The 22,401-nt window shown below is 42.4% G+C and overlaps 2 protein-coding genes across 4 annotated transcripts; both read left to right on the top strand.

Annotated features, from left to right (window-relative positions):
* The first annotated feature begins 5,664 nt into the window (after positions 1-5,664).
* On the top strand, positions 5,665-14,540 carry zgc:113333 (beta-N-acetylhexosaminidase). 2 transcript variants are annotated; one of them, XM_042087810.1, is made up of 14 exons: positions 5,665-6,056; positions 6,236-6,327; positions 6,580-6,889; positions 7,006-7,115; positions 9,138-9,225; positions 9,394-9,558; positions 9,852-10,011; positions 10,718-10,789; positions 10,913-11,117; positions 12,611-12,693; positions 12,861-12,936; positions 13,031-13,129; positions 13,269-13,358; positions 13,580-14,540. In XM_042087810.1, exons 2-14 carry the CDS (start codon positions 6,248-6,250, stop codon positions 13,587-13,589), a joined length of 1,548 nt encoding a protein of 515 aa, XP_041943744.1. In that variant the 5' UTR covers positions 5,665-6,056; positions 6,236-6,247; the 3' UTR covers positions 13,590-14,540. The 2 variants fall into 2 exon arrangements, with proteins under 2 accessions (XP_041943744.1, XP_041943743.1); XM_042087809.1 differs by having other exon boundaries at positions 5,667-6,056; positions 13,512-14,540.
* A 97-nt stretch (positions 14,541-14,637) lies between these two features.
* On the top strand, positions 14,638-21,256 carry e4f1 (E4F transcription factor 1). 2 transcript variants are annotated; one of them, XM_042087805.1, is made up of 14 exons: positions 14,638-14,818; positions 15,566-15,687; positions 15,819-15,903; positions 16,057-16,220; positions 16,303-16,423; positions 16,526-16,678; positions 16,897-17,033; positions 17,307-17,558; positions 17,887-18,001; positions 18,253-18,470; positions 19,668-19,866; positions 20,013-20,179; positions 20,358-20,420; positions 20,620-21,256. In XM_042087805.1, the coding sequence occupies exons 1-14, from the start codon at positions 14,725-14,727 to the stop codon at positions 20,986-20,988; spliced, it is 2,259 nt and encodes a 752-aa protein (XP_041943739.1). In that variant the 5' UTR covers positions 14,638-14,724; the 3' UTR covers positions 20,989-21,256. The 2 variants fall into 2 exon arrangements, with proteins under 2 accessions (XP_041943739.1, XP_041943738.1); XM_042087804.1 differs by having other exon boundaries at positions 16,894-17,033.
* The last annotated feature ends 1,145 nt before the right edge of the window (positions 21,257-22,401 follow it).

The raw sequence follows: 22,401 nt of genomic DNA, 5'->3' as shown, positions 1-22,401 counted from the left end.
CATTTCAGGCCACAGATATAACCTAGGGGACACAATGAGAATAAATTAACACTCCCCTCAATGTCAACACTATTTCTTTGCATTGATGTGCGACTTTAGAGTTGACGAACTCCGGTGATATGCAAATTCCTTTCTGCAGACATTGCAGAGGACTTAATTTTAATCAACACTTTATTTTTATCAACACCATCAGGCCGTTTTTAAAAAGACATGAGTGCAATATTGTTGCTGGATTATTTGGTGATTCTTTTAAAAATGAGAGAAGTTTGAGATGGTGTCTTTCTGCTCCTCTCGTGTCTACTGAGGCTGCAATGATCACATTCCAACTAAGGGGCGGGTCTCAGCTATAGGTGCGTTATGTCAGTCTACTCTAGAAGCCTACGTCTCGCTTGTTTGCGAGCTAATAATCAAGAATTTTGATCTATATGCCACACAGAAAACAAACCAAATTAAACACCCATCACTGAGCAAGTCAAAATATTTTGCTAGGTCCACTTTCAGATACAGCCTAACAATATGATGTTTTACCTTGAGTTTATAGTCAGAGAGAGTGTGTATGTGGCCCGTACTTGTTAGCTAACATTTTCTTTTTTTCCTTGGTCATATCGCTGCTGCAGGCCATAGCAGGCAGGCTATGCGTAACAGAAATTGAGAGATAAAGCCCGCCCTCAGAAACAACTGATAGGTAGGTCTTCAAAAATAGCACAAAGAGAGGCCAATCACTTGTCTATAAATCTCGCATGAAAAAAATCGACTAGTCTCACTCCAGACTATGGGAAATTGACCCCCCCCGAAAAAAACAAAACCCTTCAGATCTACACGATTCACGTGAATGACATATTTTGATTCAAAAACGGCGATTTTCGCCGAAAGGTGACTAGTTTGCAGGTATGATACTAGTGCAGTGCTCATTCAAACATGCTAATCCTGTAGAAAATCTGTAGCCCAATTTCATTGCTGTGGGTGGAAACCAGAGGAGAGATTAACCTTGGCACCAAGCAATTTACAAAATGCCATACAAAATTGAGAGGTGAACTGAGGGCCTCTGTCAGACACTACTTCGGTGGGTAGACCATGAATCTTGAATACATGGTCAATGAGAAGGCTGGCCGTCTCCTTGGCAGAAGGCAACTTGGGGAGTGGAACCAGGTTTACAGACTTCACAGACTTTTCATTACAGAAAAACAATCCACAATAATCAATATGGTAGTATTACCATCAGATTGAGGCAGGCCAGTGACAACGTCCAAGGCTGTTGGACCAAGGTCTCTTAGGGATTGCAAGGGTTGTAGAAGGCCAGATGGGATGAGACAGGATGGCCCCTACTGCTACATCCGATGCGTCAGTCTCCACAATGAATTGGCGGCCAGGATCAGGCTGAGTAAGGATGGGAGCAGTAGTGAAATGCCTCTTAAGTTCCAAGAACGCCTTCTCAGCAGCCGGACTCCAAGAGAGGTCAGGGCAGTGAGGGGTGCCGCCAGAGTACTGAAGTTACGTATGAAACGGCAATAGAAATTGGCAAACCCCAAAAAACGTTGGACCTCACAAAAAGATTTGGGTAGGGAACAATCCTATACCGCCTTGACCTTCTGGTGATCCATCTGAATTCCTCCTGCTGTGATGACATATCCCAAGAACGAGATTGTGCTCTGATGGAACTCCCACTTCTCGGCTTTCACAAACAGCTGGTTCTCCAAGAGGCGCTGAAGCACCCGTCGTACATGATGGATGTGTTCCGAGAGAGACCTGGAGAATATCAGAATGTCGTCAAGGTAAACAAACACAAACTGTCACTTTCAAGTCAAGTCACTTTTATTTATATAGCACATTTAAAAACAACAGGAGTTGACCCAAAGGGGCCCAGGGATACACAGGTCTGACTAAAGAAATGTATAAAAAGTAAAAGGAAAAACAATATTACACGAGTAAAAATTAAGTAGTACATTAAAAAGAAAATAATAATGGTAATAATAATAATAATATCAGTAGAATAGATCAAGTTAAAAATAAATATAATATAAAAATAAGAACATAAAATAAATGGAGTAAAACAGGTAAAATAGAGTAAACAGGATATATATATATATATATATATAGATTTTGAGGACCCCTCAAAATCGCAACACATAAAACTTAAGTTAATCATGTAGCTGTAGGCCTATAGCTTTTTTCTGTTATGCTGATGTTATATGGATTTTAAAAACATAGAGTGCCAATACCACAATAGTCATGTTAGCACATTTTGACAGTATGTAGGATTTTTTTTAAAGGATTGTTGTTTCTTTGTCAAATGTAGGCCTATTGAACACATAGTGTTTGCTTCACATAATTTTCATTTTGTTGGCGGTTAATTAATAGTAAAGTGTTTTGACATTGATGTAATGTATCAGCAGATCAATTGGGCAATTGGGCAAAGACGACTGAAGGTGGTTCAGTGAGAAGGCCTATTGTGTAATATACTGTTGAAGTAGGTCTACTATTTTTTTTTTTGCTAGGTGGTCCGTGAAATACTGACAAATATGACGATGCAGATATCTGGCCTACAGATCCTTTGTAAGATGGTGCTGGGATTATTTAGGGAAAAAGGTCTGAGTTGCTGTTTCGGCTTGTATTGTCCTGGGGATCCGAAGGGACAACACACAAAACACATTCGTTGACTGTGATGATTCTATTACATTGCTCTTTGATTGCGCTGGGCCATAGGTGGAGCCATCAGGTGTTATTGTGGAGATGTCACTTTCATCCTCCTCCTCCTCTTGATCAACCCGAGGTCTTCTAGCTGGCCTTGGATGAACAGGCTTGATGGCAGTAGAGGTAGCAGGCCCCCATGCCCATGGTGTATCCGAAGTGCTTGTATCAATACTCATACTTTTCATGAAGTATTCTGTTTGGGTACCTAAAGTAAATAAATGTGTATTACTGTCAAGTTACAAGATACTAATAGTACACAGGACATTCACTATCTCACACAAAACTGTACTGGCACAATGGAAACAAAAATATTTTAGTGACTGTGGTAAGGTGTAGGATTTACTAAGTAGCACACCCACAAGAAGACATTCGGTAATATCAATTCTATCTGTTATGCAATTCATGGGTTTCATCAGGTCCATTTACACAGGTGTATTAATCAAGCACCATGCAGTCTACATTCATTATCGAGGTGCTTGATTTTACACACCTGTGGAAAGTGACCTGAAGAAATCCATGAATTGACTTTCCCAAACATTGACGAGCACATAAGAACCTGTATTAGCCTACTAGAAAAAGACTTCTAGAAACTAACTAACACAACAATAAAAGTTAGATCACAAACCTTTGCTTCTAACGATGACCTAATGTAGGCTAGAAAGCTGTGTAGCCTGACATGAGGATGTGCTCTGGAAGACATACAAAACACTAAGTAAACAGCAAGTAATCAAACAAAACATCATTGTAGGCCTACAAAGGTCAATGTAATAATGGCAGGAAGATTAAAATTAGACTGAAGTGTAAATACCTGAGCTCTAGTGATAGCAACTTAGCCTAATAGTGCACGGGTATTGTGTTTTTGATTTTCCCTGTTTAGACTAGAACAATACCCGTACTTAGTTGAGCATAAGATATTGTTGCTAATATTATTATTTGTGGTTTAACAATTAGGTTAGAAGATTATAGGTTCAACAAGCTAAATCTCTGGGTAGTGTGGTCAGTTTCTTATGAGTGTAGCTACACCAGGCACGTAACTGAAGCATTCCGTTCCGTTATGTAACGTTACTGCAACAATTAGCTTCCAATAGGCCTACAAGGATACAAGGAAGTTTATTGTCACATGCATATATTTACTGGAAGTAAGAAATGCAGTGAAATTATGTCTGGTGTCAGCCTATTTGTGCAAAGTGGGGGGGGGGGTAAAAAGAGTGCAGTAGAAGAGGGGTTTAGTAGATTAAGTGGCAAGGGCTGGGCTGCATAAGAAAGGTGAGGGAGGATTGGAATTGGGGGGGGGGGGCCACCAACAAGGAGCACCTAATCAATGGAAGTAGCTACACCTGGCGTGTTAGTGGCCTGTAGGCTACGTTCGGGAAAATAGACCATTCCTCTAATGGATTTTACCAGAGCCCTTCCTATTCTCTGATTTTACACGTCGCGAACAGAACACTTCAGTTACGTGCCTGGTGTAGCTTCCTGTAATATAGGCTAGCCTAAGCCTAGCTTGTACCCTTTTCATGCATGCTAACGTGAAGAATATGAACATGCTATTTTGTAACAGACGTTAGGTGGAAAAGTTTATTTGTACTTACAGCCTGTGAGCTGGTGGTCGATCATCATGACGGTACAGAACCAGGTTTTCAGAACATAGATGCAAAACCACTTTCTAACTGTAGGCAGTGACTGTGGTCGAAATGATTGGAACACAGAACTAATGTTGCACTACTTCGGTGGTGGTGTTCCAACGATAAATCCGAACCATTTCTTCCTCAACTCATGTTTCTAAGGCAAGACATGCAACATTGATGTGTTATTGCCACAAATAACACAGGCACGATTTTTTTCCGCCATGTTAGCAACTTGCTGTTAACTGCTACTAGCTGCAGAGAGACAATCCCCTAGCCGCAAAATCTTCCAGTCTTCCTGTAGGCGGTCACAAGCCAAGGTGGGCGAGGCCATGAATAATCAGTTTCCCTTCGGCCTCATTGGGAAGGGCTCTTTCTGATTCGCTTCTTTTTCCGTGTATTTTCTTTAATTGGCTAATGCGGCAATGGGGGTAGAAGATCATTTTCACGTGTAGCATGCATATGCAACTTGGAGTGAGCTATAGTATTTCGAAAGTAACAAGTATTAAACGGTTTCTCAGTGAATGAGACCTTTAACAGTCGGTGGAGAGACCCTTTCCAAGTTTCACTTTCACTGTCGTTGTGAGCTATTAAAGGCTAGGCCTACTATATGGGAAATACTTTGAAGTTCCTTTTGAGTAGGATCAGCTCCAAAAATGAATGGGTTTTCTTTAACCTGTGTTACACTTTTCCACCAAGTTGTGCGAAAATTGTAGGCTACCCGTTTTTATGTTGACAGAACCGCACTATAGCCTACATGGTGCAGTAAAGGAAGCTCTTGGTAGCGCGTGCAACTATAAAAACAATACATTTATGGAATAAAACTAGACCTCTGATTGCTGTTTACGGTTAAAATGCGATAATGTGAACACCAGCCAGAGGAGGGCACTTACACAGCCTAGGCTACCATGCACTCGAACTAGCGGCTGCTTGTACAAATCCACTTGAGGGGTGGGGCAGGGTTGCGCGATCGTAACACACACTGAACCTGTCATGAAGAGGCCAAAATAATTGACCTGTCACCCCCCAAGCCAAATTGATGCAACTGCATTTATAGGCTAGGCCCAGGCTTACACGACGGACCGCAAATAGGCTAAATAACTTAAAAAATCCCGGAGGTTACCGGCCCACATGTGGACCGGCCCCGGTTGTACAGATTACCAGTCCGAGCCTGAGCCTAACTAAAAATGCACCAAAAACAAAAGCTCCGGAGAGGTAGACTACAATTTGTTGTTGCATGACAAAGCCCTGAACATGCTGGCAGGTCCCGCAGCAGGGCGCGTCTAGCCTAACCTGTTCCCCCATTGCACTGTAAACACAGACGAGGAAAGTGTAACTGCAACTTTGTCATTGCATGACAGAACCCTGAACGTGCCTGGTAGATTGGTCATGGCTCATGACGTTTGATCCACTGAGGTTTTTGGTATCATTCCCGCGTTATAGCACACCTGTAGGTGCTGGGTAACTAGGAAGTAGGGTAGACTTTCACTTGTCTAGCTGCCGTTAAAAATTCAACTTTCACTTGGAGGCTAGCCTACAAGCAACCCAGATCTACAGGTGTAGGCTATGTCTAAGTAAGCGGACGGAATAATTGATGAGTGAAGTGGTGCCAACGTGATTTTAGTAGAGGCCTATTCCAACGTCGTTTCTGCATTCGAAATAAGCTACAGACATTGAACGATCAATGACCTGACAACGGCTTAACGACTGATTTGGCAGTGTCGCTAAAGGCGTGCTTCAAAGGTATTGTGGTCTTCGCAGGTTAAGGTCTATTGACAACAGTATCATTCTCTATGCCTTAATAAACATTTAGTTACATGAATAATTAATTCTTAATTAATTAACCTCACGGGATTTTTATTTTCCTTTCACTCAAGGCATAGCCTACACAATTTAGCCACTCTTGTTTTGCTTTATTTTAGGCTGGTTCAACTATGCTGAAACAGAAGGCACTGAGGGTGTTTGTTTTTTGTCTGTTTCTTTGGATTGCAATGAGGTATTTTCTTCATGAGAGGTAAAGTCAATGATTTTTCTTTAGCCTACATATACTGAGGCATCTAGGTCAATAATCATAACAGTATTATTATAGAGTAATTCTATTGAAAGTCTTATGTTTACAATTAATTACAGATAGTTAATTAACAATTAATTATAGAATGAATATGACATGTGTCCTATAACTGTTGAATGCATTCTCATGAACTGCTTGCTTGCCACTTTTGTCATTAAGACACACTCTAATTTCACAACTCATTTATGTTTCCAGTGATGGAAGAAAAATAGTTGAGAGGGCTTCCACTCAGCAGAACAGGGGGCTCTGGGGTAACAACCTTGCTCAGGATGAGAAAAGCGATGTGAATGGACTGAAATCAGGGGCCCTTCATAGGGCTCCTCATGGAGAAAAGGACTACGCAAAGCTACAGGCAAAGCACAAGGCTGAGGTTGAGGAGATGCCAAAGCTTTCAAAATCAGAAGAAGAGCTGCCAAGTGAGCCACAAAGATCCATCAATGATCTACGGCGCATCGTGCACTTAGATCTGAAAGGTGCCGCGCCAAAAGTGAAATATCTCGAACAGGTAGGTGACATGGGTGGCATGGGAGTGAATGCATCTTTGTGTGAGGAACAACAATGTAGGCCTACTACCAGCTGAACAGGCAGTCTCATTACTTTTTGTCATGATGTGCCTTCTAGATCTTCCCTCTCTTTTCTTCTCTTGGAGCAAGTGCAGTTCTGATGGAATATGAAGACATGTTTCCATATGATGGGAACCTTACTCGTCTAAGATCCTCATTTGCATACAGGTCAGATGCCATGTCAACAGGCACATTATGGCCCGATACCGATACTGGTATCGGGGATCGGGCTGATACTGGGCCCATACTCGTACTAATAAAAAATTCACCGATTCCACCCACCGATACCACTTAATTACACTGTTTCCCCTAAATCATATTAGCTTAGCTGCTGCTTTCAAGACACTGCCGTTATGCTTTCATGTAGCCTACTCGCGACGCTTAGTCTTGCTTCAAAAACATGCAACTAACTAGATTCATGTATCTGCGTTGAATCTACACAGCTACTGTAATACCCTGGCACAAATGGTTCTCCGTTTAAAGTATAGCTCACCTAAACTATGCATGTGGCATACACTCAGTTGAGTGTAGTTGTTGTTGTTGTACGTGGCTGGTGTGTTGGTGTAGCTCTGCATTCTCACTAGTTGGGGATAAGTAGCCTACAAAACAAACTCCATGGAATTTCCGTTGCAGTAGATAAATCTAATTTGCATAGTGTTTTGTTAGCTCACATTATATGCTCCAGCCCAGTTCACTTCAACTGTAAGTCATGAGTAACAGGCAGATGCAAGACGTATTGTGCGAGAGATCACCGCTTTATTCAATGGCCAATAGTTTAAACATTGCAAGTCTCCTCAGTGTTGACCACAGTATTGAATTCCATTTGTAGTGGTTGGTTTGCAGAATTAACTTGAATAGAACAGTTTTAACAAATTAGCACAGCGTGGTTATGATGCTAACCAGATTTAAGCACAATTTAGTACAACCTGGAAAATCATTGTGTGGTGGTAAATGTTGATATTGTGGTGGGCCGCCACAAATAAGTCAATGTATGGGAAACACTGCTCCTTCACTAACTCTGCTTAGGCAGCAATCTTTATGCGGGCTCTGCTTGCAGCAGCAGCATCTCTCTTCTCCTCTCATTGAGTAGCCACTTGCTCCACGCACTTAAAGGAGCCACACCAATCGTACAAAGGTCTCTACAGTAGGGTCACATGAGTACATGTTTTGTTGCCCTATCAGATTGTATTGAGAGAGACGGTGCAAAATAGTCTAGTTAATATTTTGTTTAATTAAGATATGGGGACAGTGCCAGTGTGGAGGCTTGTTTTGGACATAATTGTTTGTTTATTTTTGGTTTGAAATAGCCTGCTATTATATATTTTATTTGATAGGCTACTTATTATTTTTTAGGCTATATTTATTTTAGGGTTATTTTAACAACCAGAGCAAAGAAAGAAATTCATTGCAATTTTATGCTAGTTATTTTGTGGTGGAAATATCGGTACTCAATATTGGAAAGTACACAAATGTAAATACTCATACGTACTCGGTTTGAAAAAAAAAAAGAATTGGTATCGGGACATCCCTAGCTCTTTGGAATCAAGGGCATGTTTAGCATTTCAGAAAAGTTGGTTAGACTTGTTAATCTTCTGAGCCACAAGAAAGTGAAAGTCTTACCAAAATCCTCAAAGGCTTACGTGTTGCGACAAACTTGTCTTCATCTGAGCATACTCCATAGTCAACTGTACATATCTGTCTATACTGCTGACATATAGGCCTACTTTTGCTATTCTTATAATGTTACTTTTAATACATTGTGGGCGGGGCCAGGCTAGTACACCACAAAGGTCATGTTGCAATTTATGTATCCTTTTTTCCCATTGTTTTTATTTTAGTGCACATCTTTGAAACTTTGTTTGTGGAAAACAGTAGTGTTTATGTACTTCCTTATTTTTCATTATGGTGAGGTCCAAAAAGTCAATTTGATTTAGATCATACTGTAGACACAATTTGAAGTTGCTATTGGTAGTGTTTAAGTAGTTATGGAACAAAAGTAATAATTGCTTTGTGCCAGAAAAAAAATAAATAAAAGATCATAGGCACATTCTTTTTTTGTCAGTTGATTAGCAAATGCTATTGATAATACCAATACCAATAAAACGAGTTGCTGAAAATTGAATATGAGGCTGCCCTTAATGAGTTTCTGAGAACTAAATACAGGTTGAATGCTGCTTTTCCATTTAACAGTGTGAAAGACATCATGGAAATAAAGCGACTAGCGATGATCAGTAACCTCGAGATTATTCCACTGGTGCAAACATTTGGACACCTTGAGGTACACCACTCCTAATGATTTTGACCATTCAAAGACCTTGGGCAGTGGTGCATTTTCCACTGCATTCAAATATATCATTTTTACCTGTATTTAAATGCCTTTTCATGAGAACGCAGACAGTGTTTGCTGGAAAAAAAACATTTTTACTCTCTTTATTCCTTGTTACAGTTTGTTTTGAAGCATGACAAATATTTCGACTTAAGGGAGGTGGCAGAGTTCCCCAACAGCCTGAATCCGCGTGTTCCCGGCTCCCTAGCACTGCTGAAGGACATGCTGGCACAGGTCATGAAGCTACATCCAGAAGCCCAGCACTTCCACATCGGATGTGATGAGGTCAGCTGGGACAGGGCTCAGCAACAGGCTGTGAAAGGTTGATCTCATGGAGTTTACAGTGTCATCAGCTTTGGATGCACGACAAAAGGAGATTGACTATAATCTGCAGGGCCCTATATCTCCAACTAAATCAGTGAATGGATGTGAATTCTGACAGACATGACTATGCTGACCTCCTGTGGTGTTCAGTGGAACACAACGATCATTGTAGGGGGCCAAGCAGAGAATCTTTTTGATGAGGTTGTCTTTTGCATGTATCCATCTAAACCTGTTTTCCTTCTCTTGCTCTGCAGGTGTTTGGCCTAGGAAAGGGCCAGGACTCTGAGGAGCTTGGGCACCTCTACCTCAGTCATGTTACTGCTGTGGGAAGGTTCATGACTGAGACCTGGCCCAGTGTGAAACTGCTTATTTGGGATGACATGCTGAGGAAGATCAGCGTTAATGCATTGAAAGGTACAGACTAAATTATTTCAGTCTCCTCTCTGAGAAATAGCCTGGTCTCTGGCTACCCTCTGCACAATATCCAAGTGAAGCATTACCCTGCTCTGCTCCTACAGTGCTTCAGTTCAAACCTCTTATAGCCTTTTTCCACCGACAGAGAACCGGTTCTGTTCCCGTTCGTGAACCAACATTTGAACCATTCAGAGCAAAAACAAAAAAAACAAACAAACAAAAAAAAATTCCCTCCATATCAACTATTGCCATGAGTAAACAAAAATAGTCAACTACGATACACTGCAGATGCTAACTAACATTTTACACAGCTAATTTCGTTTTTTACGGGACAACCGTTCATATAATTCGCCCGTTCATTCATCTCATTACCTTTTGTTTGGCAGGCAACACCCATTGTTGATAACGCATCCTTGGTTCAGTTCAAAATTGGTGAAAATGCAGGCTGGTTCATAGATAAGCACCATTTGGTTCAAAGAATTCTGAATGGAACCGGTTCAAGAACACATTCTCTGTCTGTCCGTTTTTGTTATAATCCTTAGAGGTTTCTTTAAAGGCTTCATAGTACCTTGTGCAAAGATCAAAATTAGTTAATGGAATATTTATGTAAGCTTTTACTATAATTATTATTTTGCTTCCTATAATCATTAATAGATTATTGTCTGTTAACCTGACTACTGAATAACTGGAGAATTGTATTTGTCAGATTCAGGTTTGCCAAAACTAGCAGCTCCAGTGGTTTGGAAATATTTACCAGAACTGGACCTCAAAGCCATAAGTATGTGTCATCCTCTATATCTTATATTAATAGATAAAAGTGATACACATAAAAAATACCACACAGGAATGAACTTAAATCATTGTAAAACTAATATAACAATGCTTGTGATTTTGTTTAAAGGTGGCTGGTTATCTAACTACCAGGATGCTGGGTTCAAGCATGTGTGGTTTGCAAGTGCATTTAAAGGGGCATCAGGACCTGACCAGAGGTGGACACCATTTGGAATCCACCTACATAACCACTTGTCTTGGCTGGACATTATATTTTCCATGAGCAGCTATCCTGACTTAACTCTAGACGGTGTAATACTAACCGGCTGGCAAAGGTGAGAAAACAATTTGATAGCATTAACTCAAGCAGTACTAAAAACAAAGTTATGCCCAACGACCTCACATTTTGCAACTGAACAGCCGCTAGTGCGGCAGTTAAGTCCATATTCCAGGACAATCGTTCACTTTGTGATACAAGCACCAAAATTGGCATAAATAATCACTAGAACCTACTTTTTGAGGAAAGCACATTAGCCACCTGAAAATCACACATGGCGGCCATTTTCCAAGATGGCCACTACATCAAATGTAAGAAAAAAGTTTTTGCTGTAGGACTTCATCAATTTGTATGTATTTTAACATGGCAAAATAAATGGTGCAAAGAAAGAAATCTATTTCAAGGCTAGTTTCCATGATGGCGGCCAGGAATAGTTGGACTGCACTCGAAAATCGTTTATCGAAGCTCACTCTCGAATATCGTTGATCCTCTTTCTCACTCAAATATCATTTATTCTCTCTCTTGAATATCGATCAAGGCCATAATTCTTTAAGTTGGGAAGACTGGTGTGACAAGAAACTGGGAGCTTGTGATGTCAATGCAATTGGTTCTCTTTGATCAGGTCTTTCAGAGAAGCAAACTTCCAAAAATAATTCTGTGGAAATGCATGGATTCCAGTTGCTGCTACTGGAAGCAACTGAATCCATGCATTTTCACGGAATTATTTTTGGAATCTGATCCTTTATTATACCTGTTTGTTCGTACTCGTTGCTCGACTTATCGTGACTAAATTCAAGATGGCGTCGAACGGTAAAATTCCTTAAGGTACTGTCTGTATAAATCGTCTCGTAAATAAACTACCAGTGCTTTTTCAAAGTTCTCCATGTCTCGTTTGAAATGTCAAGGCCCTCGGAAGTCTACCAATGAAGTATGGAGATACTTTGAGCCTCGTAAATGGTGTAATACAGTGATTTATTTGCATGGCTAGGTCGATGCCCGAGGCACCGCAACGAAACACTGTTGGTAGCATTGGCTAACTAGCGCCAGATTTCTGAGTGCAGGGGACAAGCCGAGGTGAGCTATGAGACATACGTTCACACTCGGTATCATGTTTAAACACACTTTAGGTCAATATCACACCGGAATTCTCCTTTAACACATTCTTTGACATTTTATCTTTATCCAGACCCTTTTACCTATATTTAGATATCAAGATCATCAAAATGTAATTATCCAATCCCAATCGAAAGTCAAAAACCAAGTATAATGGCTTTCAATGGTGGCCATCTTGGAAAATGGCAGCCATATTGGATTTTTTGCGTGGCTAATGTGCTTTTTGGATAAAGTGGGTCTCAAATAATATTTGTGCCAAGTTTGATGCTTGTATCACAAAATGAACGATTGTTTCACTAATCTGCCGCACTACGATGCCTGTGTGAAATTTATTGGTCAATGTTTGCTACAGCAATCTAATTTGAGACTGAAACACCATTTGACTCTTACTAGTGTCCTGGAGTTCATACTATAGCTGAGTCCTTAAATGCTTTGCAGGTATGAACACTTCTCTGTCTTGTGTGAGCTGCTCCCAGTAGGGATCCCTTCCCTAGCGGTGTGTCTCCAGACGCTTAAGTATGGTAGGTGTCATGGTGACAGAGGGAGTGGTCGACCAGGGTTGGATAAGAGTAAGATTCAAAAAGGCTGACAATATAATGTTTGTGTGTGTGTGTGTGTGTGTGTGTGTGTGTGTGTGTGTGTGTGTGTGTGTGTGTGTGTGTGTGTGTGTGTGTGTGTGTGTGTTCAGGTTCTTATAATGACGAGGCAAAAGCAGAGGTTCACCATATCTTGGGCTGTGAAATAAAACTGGACAAAGACTTATGGTATGCACAGACGGTATATAACACATCAACACATATCTATTCTTAAACAATATCTTTGGCGAGCTCTACTCTAACCACGCTTGATACTCTACAGTTATGGCACTGGTACCTTTGCTGGAGTTGAGCTTTATCACCTGGTGCACCGTATCCACATAGATTTCCAATCATCAGTGGATGACCTCTTGCAGGATAGGTAACTCTATTCTTCATGTACTTCATGAGGATAACATTATGTGTGATACATATCTATAAATGCAGTATGTGTACTTGTACATTAATGTGTAACCCACATTTTATTACCCTCTCAATTATGTTTTCTTTCTGTGATGCAGAAACCTGAGAGGGGCTTATAGTCGGTATCATCGCAAGTACAGCTTTGGAAATCCACGAAATATAGGCTTATTCCAACATAAGCTAACAAGGTTAGTAACAACATGCATAATAACAATATGCATGTGCACACAACAAAACATAATTAGAAATTGATTACACATCTTCTTGCTCAGGGGCTTTTAGCATAAAAAAAAAAATTGCTGATGGGTCTGAGATACGGTTCCACTATTTTGTTTTTCTAGGAAACTGAAGCAATGGGAGGCTGTGATGGAGAACCTCCACTCTAAAATGGAAACCATCTTCTTTCCAGACACGGTTGAGGAATGGATGGAGGAGAATGTCAACCACAATATGGACATGCTCCGGATGATGGTGCAAGATGTACAGAGCATCAGTCAGCGCCTAGGACGTCCAAAATCCCAAAAGATTTGATTAGGATGTAACCTAAAGTATAAGCGGCAAACGCAGCAATTTTAAACTACATGGCATTGCTCAAAATAAACTCATTCATAGCTTCAAAATCAGTGGACAGAAGATTGTCTTTTGGGAAGACAGAAATTAATATCCTTTTTTAATGGACATTTTGCACAGAGATGTTGCTGAGGAATTGGGTTGTTTAAACAAAAACTGACATATAGAATCTGAGGTGTTTGTGAATGAGGGGTGTGGTGGTGTGTAACCAGGCTGGAGTTATCCATAAAAAAAACCTTAGGGAAAAGTACTATAGGAATCTTATAGTATTTTGGGACTAAATATTATAGGAATCTTATAGGAATACTATAGTATTTTGGGACATACTATAGAAGTACTATAAGACTACTACAGAAATACTATAGTGGCTATAGGATATTATAAAGGTATTACAGAACATAACTGTGATGGCAGAACATAACTGTGATGTTCTGTAATACCTCTATAATATTCTATAACCGCTATAGTATGTCTACAGTAGTATTCCTTTAAGATTCCTATAAGATTACTATAATGTTGTGTCCCAAAAGTGAAAAATGGGATATGAAAAATATATATTATTTTTTTTGTGTGTGTTGTTGCTACTGTACGCCGTCGCCTACCGATAATATGATTAATATTTTGGAAGTATGCTATAGTATATCCATCTATGCCTGCTCGCTGTACAAAATTAGGCAGGGCCCACATTTTTTATTCATTCCATAGGCCTGGGGGGCACTGTTGTCACTAATATTAGTGGGTTATCTCTCTTCAGACATCAAATGTCATTTACATTTTAATAAACGATTATTTTGAAATAACATGCATTTGTATTTTGTCCGGTGTAAAATATTGTTCTTCATTTAGTTGTAGCCTAGGTCAAACTGCTGAAATCCATTTTTGCAAAAGTTGCTTTTTTAGTTGTTATGACTACGAGGTCGTAAATCCGCCATGTTTTCATTGCTCTAGCGTTGCGACAGAGACGGAGAACTCGAACCATACGACATGAAACTAGAAAATAATAATACGGCAGAAACAGGGAACGGGCAAACGGATCACGGCAACATCATCACTATTGAAACCACACTGGGAGACGAGGGTACATGCTATTCTTTATTCAAAATTGTTGTTATAATGCATGAAACCAACCCAACACTTCGTTCACATCATGGGCCTTGATTCTGAAATTGGCGACAAGCTAAAATGATGGCTAGCTTGCTAACCTAGCTGGAATAATGACCGCGTTAGCATAACGTCAGAGAATGTCTACGTTAGCGTACATTGCCTTGTCTTACGAATTCTGGGTGTTACTTAAGCTTACGAGTTTTCGCCCATGGTATTGTTCTGGTTAAATAATTTTAGTTTACTATTAGTTTCACAGATAGGTATTAATCAGTAGGTTTGATATTTCCAAAGGTCTTTGGGCCACATAACGTTAGTCTTTCTAGTTAACGTTAACGTTACTGCTAACGTTCGCTATCTAGCATATCTGTTCACGTTAGTGTTACTTCTTGGCCAAAAAGAGAGGTGGACAAGCAGATACATTGTGGTGTAGGCTACAAACTGAAAATGGTTATTGGCTTTTTCAGAGGACTTCGACCGGAGGTAAGGGCTACCCTAACGTTATATGGTAAATTCGTAATGCCATCGAAGATGCTTTGTTGGCTAGCCTGTGACGTTAACTTGCATCATAAAGTTGTTGCTGTATCAATGAAAACATTGTTTAGGGTCTTGCTAAGCCAGGTCTGATATGGCTTTCGCTCTGGTGAAGGAGCTGTCGTAATAACGTTAGGATACATAACGGGGTGCAGCTCTTCACTAGATTCATATTGCCACTGTTTTCCAGATGAAGATGTGCACAAATGTGGACGCTGTCAGGAGGAATTCTCCTTATTGGAGGCCTTCATACAGCATAAGCTGCGTCGGAGCTGTCAGCGTTCTCAAGAACAGCCGAATAAGGAGAGTCAGGTACTTGCATAAATATGGGTATAGGGTGGTCAACTATGATGGTTCCATAAGGTCATCCCTGAATCTGTGACTTTTGAGGTTGTTCTCTGTAAAGTAGTTTGGTGAATAAACAGTGGTCTTTATCATGACAGATTGCTGATGACGGAAATTCTCCAGCCACGCTAAATGACAGTGGCATATTGTCTTCAGTCGAGCAGGTCAGACCTGAGGATCCTGGTGAGTGTAAAGTATTTGTTGGCTTCACTATGAACATATTCGTCCTACATCTTGTTTCAGACCTACTCTGTGCACTTCCTGCCAAAATCTTACACCAAATATGATGAAGCTCCACCCCACTTCAAACATGAAATGTTAAATTTTTTTATGCAGACAAAGCCATTGCTGAAGTTTCCCAGCAAGCAACATCTCAGGATGTGGAGTCTAGCGATCAAGGGGTCCAGGCCTCTGAAGGCTCAGACGGCTCTAAGCTTGTGTTAAGGGTGAATGATGAGGGACGCTTCGTCTGCCAGCTCTGTGAGAAAACCTTCAAAACGGTGCGTTGTGTTATAGAGAACAAAGTTCATTTTGTACTTCTAAAAGCGCAAAGCATAAAAACAGTTCTTTTTTTTTTTGCAGCCCAACATCCTGAGGACGCACATGTCCACCCATAGTGAGAAGAAAGACTTCCATTGTGACCTGTGTGGCACTTCTTTCAGAACCAAGGGCTCACTGATACGCCACAATCGCCGGCACACAGGTGAGAACCAACACCAGATGCTACCAGCCAGACGTCCACTGTTCCCCTCCTCAGGCCCCAGGCTAACTTTGTGTCCATTCCGCCCCCCGTCTGACCATCCAGATGAGCGACCCTATCGGTGCAATCTCTGCGGCCTCTCCTTCAGAGAATCGGGGGCCTTGACCCGACACATGAAGTCCATTACCCCGTGCACAGAGAAGATCCGCTTCAGCCAGTGCAAGGAGATCCTCGTTGGCAAGGATGGCGTCCGGAAAGGTGACGAGTACCTTCTGAAACGTGACAGTGAACACCCAGTGAAAGTGCCTTTTAGGGTATTCTCAAATTGATCAATGTTTTGTTGAATTTGATTGTGATATAAAGTTTGTTTGATGGTTTGTGTGTGATAGAAGCACATTTAGCACTGGTCCTGAGTGTATTCTGTGGCCTGTTCTGAGCTTAGACTGGTGTAGTAATGGTGGCTTGTCTGTTAGTAGAGTCTGTGGCGGAGCAGCAGACTACCTCCATCCTGCCCCAGACGGAGGCTCAGCCAGTGCAGGAGGTCAGTGTGGTGGAGGAGACCCAGGAGCTCATCCACATTCAGATGGTGCAGGATCCAGGACAGGCCCAGCAGGTGGGTGTTGCTTCTCCAAACAGTGTGCTGAAGGGTGGTGTCACTTCCCCTGATACTGAGAGGTTGAATTCTCAATCCAAAAGCAGAAGCACGTGGGTAGAATGCTGTCAAATATTCTTCAGAGGATAAATCCAAATTTCAGCAGTTTTGTCCACCAAAGTCATTGCGAGGTCTCTCAGGCAATTATTTCAAATGTACAAATAGATGGGGACATACAGGCATTTAACATTACAGGCGACAATAATAGCATATTTTCTGGACTTCTTTTTCCAGGAGGTTGTCCAGCCTAAGCCTGATCCCACTGAGGAGAGCAACAATTTGATCTGCCAGGCCATTATCAACTCGGGCATCGCCCTGGAGGCGGACGCCAGCACAGAGACAGACGTGGAGCCAGTGCCAGGGCCCGTAGAGAGCCGGGCCGCCGGGTTGGCCCTGCAGACCCCCGAGACCGAAAGCCGTGTCCCCGACATTCAGCTGTCCGAGGAGTGTGTAGAGATGGAGGACGACACTGCGCTGAGCTCTGAGGTAAGAGAACTGATCAGCCCCCGCACTCCAGCCCAAAGCTAGAGCACATCAGCGACTTCAAACATAGTTAAAGTGTAGAGTGTTTTGGCCATATTTGTATCAACACTTTCCCAGAACATTGTGTCCAGAGGTTGAAGGGTACGAGGAAATAGGGTTGAAAAGTAGATATACAGGAAATAGGGATCATTTATATTTTCCTTCCTGAAATAGAAAAATCTTTCGTTTTTCTGTTCACTGTTCATGCAAAGAAGTATATGAAGATCTGATTAACAACATAAATTACCTTGAGGAAAACTTGTTTTATAATAATTTAACTTTTCCTCTGCAGGAAACTTCTGAGAAGGAGGGAGAGCCAGTGCCTGCAAAGCTCCACAAATGTCCTCACTGCAATCGGGTGTTCAAAGCTTTGAATTACCTTCGTTTCCATGTCAAAGGTCACCTGGGTGAGCGTCTAACCCTCCTCATCTCTCTTCACCTCGCCTAGTTAAACAGCAGAAGCATTCTGCTATACTGTACACATCAGTCATTTGAAAAAAGCTGAATGTTGGCGATTGAGTTCTGAGAAATGTTCATCTGTTGGTCGGAAGTTTAGAGCAGAGTTGTTTGGTTAACTCTGTATGTTTGCAATAACGGGTGTTTGAGATGACCAAGGTGAAGATGTGAGAGAGATTTATCAAGCTCCTCTCTCTCATAGGCTACAAGCCCTTTAAGTGCATGGTGTGCCAGAAGGAGTTCCTGACGGGCTACCTGCTGAAGAAGCACATGGAGGTGCACTTGAGCGAAAGGCGTTACAAGTGCGGCGAGTGCGGCAAGCTCTACAAGACCATTGGGCACGTGCGTGAGCACATGCGCGCCCACTCTGACGAGCGGCCCTTCCACTGCAACCGCTGCGACAAGGCCTACAAGACCAAGGTCAGAAAAATACCGTAACCACAAGGTTGTCCTCCTAACCAGGAAAGTGAAGTACGCACACAGTGGCAGGTCAGGCATGTTGACACGTAGTCTAGAGGAATACGCCTGGGTTCAGGGGAAAATAGGGCGGGGGGAATGTCTCTGATTTCGAACAAAGCTTTTCTCAATAGCCAATCGCGGAGAGGTGGCAGACCTTGTGAGTATGCACATGTACTGGGTGTTTCATGAAAATGCCGTCGACAGTGAACTAACAACCAAAACGATGGCGTTTAGTTTGCCTTTGTACTAGCCATCTCTGGTTAGCCTTCGCTTAGGACTAGGCAAATGAGACATAACTTCTGCAGAGGTTTAAAGCAACTGTTGTTACGAACCTCCACTCCCTTTAAAAAAGGGAGTGGAGGGATACCAGTGCAGGCAGGCAGCCATCTGGTCCTGCAGCCATTGCGGCGCTGGTCACAGACCCGCTTGACAGACTGGGGGTACAAAGCGGCGAAGGCGTGGGATGGGGGTAGTGGGGGGGGTGACTGCATGTCTGTATATATGTTAGATGTATGTGTAGGCCTGGTGAAGCACTCCGCCTGGTACCACAATCTTAGTGCCTCAGTCCGCAGGATTGTCAAAGCGATAACACAGCAAGTTGCTATGGAGACAGCCTTGGTCATGTCCCAGTTAGAGTCCACAATCAGCAGGTGTCTGTGGGGGGTGGGGAAAGGGATGCAAGAGCGTCTCGCTGCAGTGCTCTTCTTCCGGGGGAGTTGTTTTCCAGCAGCGGCCTTGGCCAAGGCCAGTGCTGGTTAAGGGGTGCCAAAAGCAGATAAGATTGTAGTTGTTTGGTCTTGGGACGGGTAGCCGCATTCCAATTTACACGTCTACCCTCTTAGTCCATTCTGGTCCAATTGCCTTTGTAAAGCAGTGAGCTTCTCCATGATGTTATCCAACTTAGTATCCAACCTAGCATCCGTCTGATCCATCCTGGTATCCATCAAATGCTTGATAGTCCCAGTCTGGGTGACGACGGCTCTGCCCACTGCTTCAATCATAACGGGCAGCCTAGAAGTTCATTCAGCATGATGCGAACTTCTGGGTACTTAGATCAGTTGACGCGTGTTTAGTGTGATTCTGCAGGGTTTTCCCCAAAAGAATGTCATTATGGAATGCATTGACACTTGCTCCCTCTTGTCTTCCACCCTATCCCAGAATGCCTTGCAGGTCCACCAGAGGACGCACGGGCAGGATAAGCCGTACGTGTGCCCTCACTGCACGCGTGGCTTCCGGGAGAAGGGCTCGCTGGTGCGCCACATCCGACACCACACCGGCGAGAAGCCCTTCAAGTGCCCCAAGTGCAGCCGTGGCTTTGCTGAGCATGGCACGCTCAACCGGCACCTGCGCTCCAAAGGTGTGTGAGAAACACAGTGTTTAGCCCTGCTTCTGCATGGCACCCAGCCTCATGTTGCACAGTAAACAGAATACATAATAGTCCACAAAGCTTCATATTGCACAATTTAAAAAAAAAAAAAAATGTGTGTGTGTGTGTGCGTGCAGGGGGCTGCCATACAGGCCAGAGGGAGTCGGAGCAGGCGGTTGCAGTGGCGGTGAAGGAGCAGCAGGTGTCAGCAGAGAGCATGGCAGCCATTATTACCGAAGACCCCCACGCTGTGCTGGTGGAGTTCTCCTCTGTAGTGGCCGACACACAGGAGTACATCATCAGGGTGAGGCCTGCTTGGGGTTTATGTCCGGGGGTCAGTGGCTGAACCAACCTAATGACAGACTGACACTGCGTTTCTTTTTAGCCGCATACCATATGGTAACTTAAAAAGTTTGTTGGATTCGACTGTGTGTACATATCTGTGACTTCCTCTAAGTTTGTGTCTCTACCCGTTGGTGCAGGCAGCTGCAGAGGAGTCTGTGCAGACAGAGGAGGTGGCCCTGCTGCAGGACACTCAGAGTCAGGTCAGCATCTGAGCTCCATTTACAGCATCAATGAATGAGTTTATTAAAATTACATTTGAATTCGAGTTAAATTTATAAATTAAATTTGTCAATTTCACAATGAATTGCAATGAGACATTATTGATATATTAAGTGCATACGACAGAACTACATATGATAAATAGCTACATAGAGAGAGTTTTGTTTTGCTGTGTTCCAGATGGGTAGTCAGATCATGAAGGTGGTGCAGCAGATCGTGAGCCAGTCGCAGCAGCGGGGCGGAGGTGGGCGCCAGATCATTGTGCGCAACGTGGTCGCCGGCGAGGACGACGTGTCCACCACGACCGCCACCATCTCTGACTCGGGCGACACCATCACCATCGCCACGCCTGAAAGTCTGACGGAGCAGGTGGCCCTCACGCTGGCCTCCGCCATTGGCGACGGCACCATCCTCACTGCCGCCGCCCCGGAGACCACGGTCACCATGGTGACGGAGGGCGAGGCCCAAGAGGTGGAGGTGATGGAGCAGGAGCAGTTTGTCATCGCTGCCATCCCCGACGAGATGGAGATTCAGACTGTGGTGGTCTGAGACGGAGACCGGCAGACCCAGACAGACTCTGAGAGATGAGCTTTGGACACAACTGTAGTTCTAGACTCCGCTTTGGTCACAATGGGGACTGAGCCAGACACAGGGCGTTCACCACAGGATGCGAGTTATATATTTGAAAAGCAATGCAGTGCACAAATGAGTGAGAGACTAAGTGAAAAAAAGGAACTAGTCAATGACATTGGCTACTTTGCCTTCTCCTGCCTGAAGAACTACTCGTTTATGTGTGTTTTTGAACGAAGCTTTTCACACATATATATATATATATATATATATATATATATATATATATATATATATATATATATATATATATATATATATATATATAGTTCAATCCTAGTTAGTGAGTGAACTACGAGAATATGTGAATAACAAACACAGCTGCTGAATATTTATTGGTTTCATGCTTCATGAAAAACTCTGTTGTCTTAATCTGTTTTCTTTAGATCATTGACTATCCAACCCAGCCTACAGTGAAAGCCCAGGCTTCACTGATGACAAATCAGAGGTGAACAGTGTTGGCTCGTGTTTAATGGCTGGGCCTTTTGTGCTTTACGTTTGTTTACATGCTAATGAAACAAAGGCCGCTGTTGCTTGCCATTTGTTGTATCATTTGTTGCAGCACCAACAGATTTGTTCTGGTACACGATGATCACTGATAAAGGCAGGTTTAATCTTTACAGAGGAATTGACTATTCCCAATGGGACATATTATGAGGGTAGTTACATTATTAACGTGCCAATTTGCCATGTGAATCCTAATATGGCAGAAGTAGACTGTAGCTAGTTGGAAGGCTCTCGTTGGGCACTGCATCGATCTGTTACTGAGGTGTAGGAAATTAATGTCAGTGAATGATGATGATGTCTTAGTTGGGCCAGTATATGGTGTTGTGGGCAGTATTGCCATATTAATGATATGTTACTACCTGCCAGTTTGTGTTCAGTGGCTGCGGATGTGGATCTATTAGTAATATTTACTTACAGCTGTACAGATTGCATTTCCATTTGGTTTAGCACTGTTTAAATGAGTAGCAGGACTGATATGGAGAAAATTGGTGCATGTTTGGGAAAGGAAATATGGTGGCTTCATGTTTTACATTAGTGGGCATCCACTTTTACGTCTGAACCGAAGAATTTCTCAGTATGTCATTAATTGTAGTTACAATCCAAAGTCTCTGTAAGAGGCATGCCAAAGTAGTCTCATGACTTAACCCTAGATGTTTTTTCCATGAAATATTAGTACCAAATATGCTCCCCTCTCTGTTACTGCAGGAGATCATTACTGCAGGAGATCATCAGGTCATGCTGTCAGTCATCTGCTGATGTCCTTGTTGAGAGGATGTTATTAAAAGTGTTTTTCAAACATTGTTCTGGATCTGACTCATTTTGAGA

This window comes from Alosa sapidissima, chromosome 3 (genome assembly GCF_018492685.1).
Source record: "Alosa sapidissima isolate fAloSap1 chromosome 3, fAloSap1.pri, whole genome shotgun sequence".
NCBI lineage: Eukaryota > Metazoa > Chordata > Actinopteri > Clupeiformes > Clupeidae > Alosa > Alosa sapidissima.
This window is presented reverse-complemented; position numbering and strand designations above follow the sequence as displayed.

Coding starts and splice junctions, on each gene's coding strand:
- zgc:113333 (XM_042087809.1), top strand. CDS start 6,248: ATGCTGAAACAGAAGGCACTGAGGGTGTTTGTTTTTTGTCTGTTTCTT. Junction 10,012..10,717: donor CAGCGTTAATGCATTGAAAG/GTACAGACTAAA, acceptor TGTATTTGTCAG/ATTCAGGTTTGCCAAAACTA. Junction 12,937..13,030: donor AAACTGGACAAAGACTTATG/GTATGCACAGAC, acceptor GATACTCTACAG/TTATGGCACTGGTACCTTTG.
- e4f1 (XM_042087804.1), top strand. CDS start 14,725: ATGAAACTAGAAAATAATAATACGGCAGAAACAGGGAACGGGCAAACG. Junction 16,424..16,525: donor CCACAATCGCCGGCACACAG/GTGAGAACCAAC, acceptor CTGACCATCCAG/ATGAGCGACCCTATCGGTGC. Junction 16,679..16,893: donor CAAGGATGGCGTCCGGAAAG/GTGACGAGTACC, acceptor CTTGTCTGTTAG/TAGAGTCTGTGGCGGAGCAG.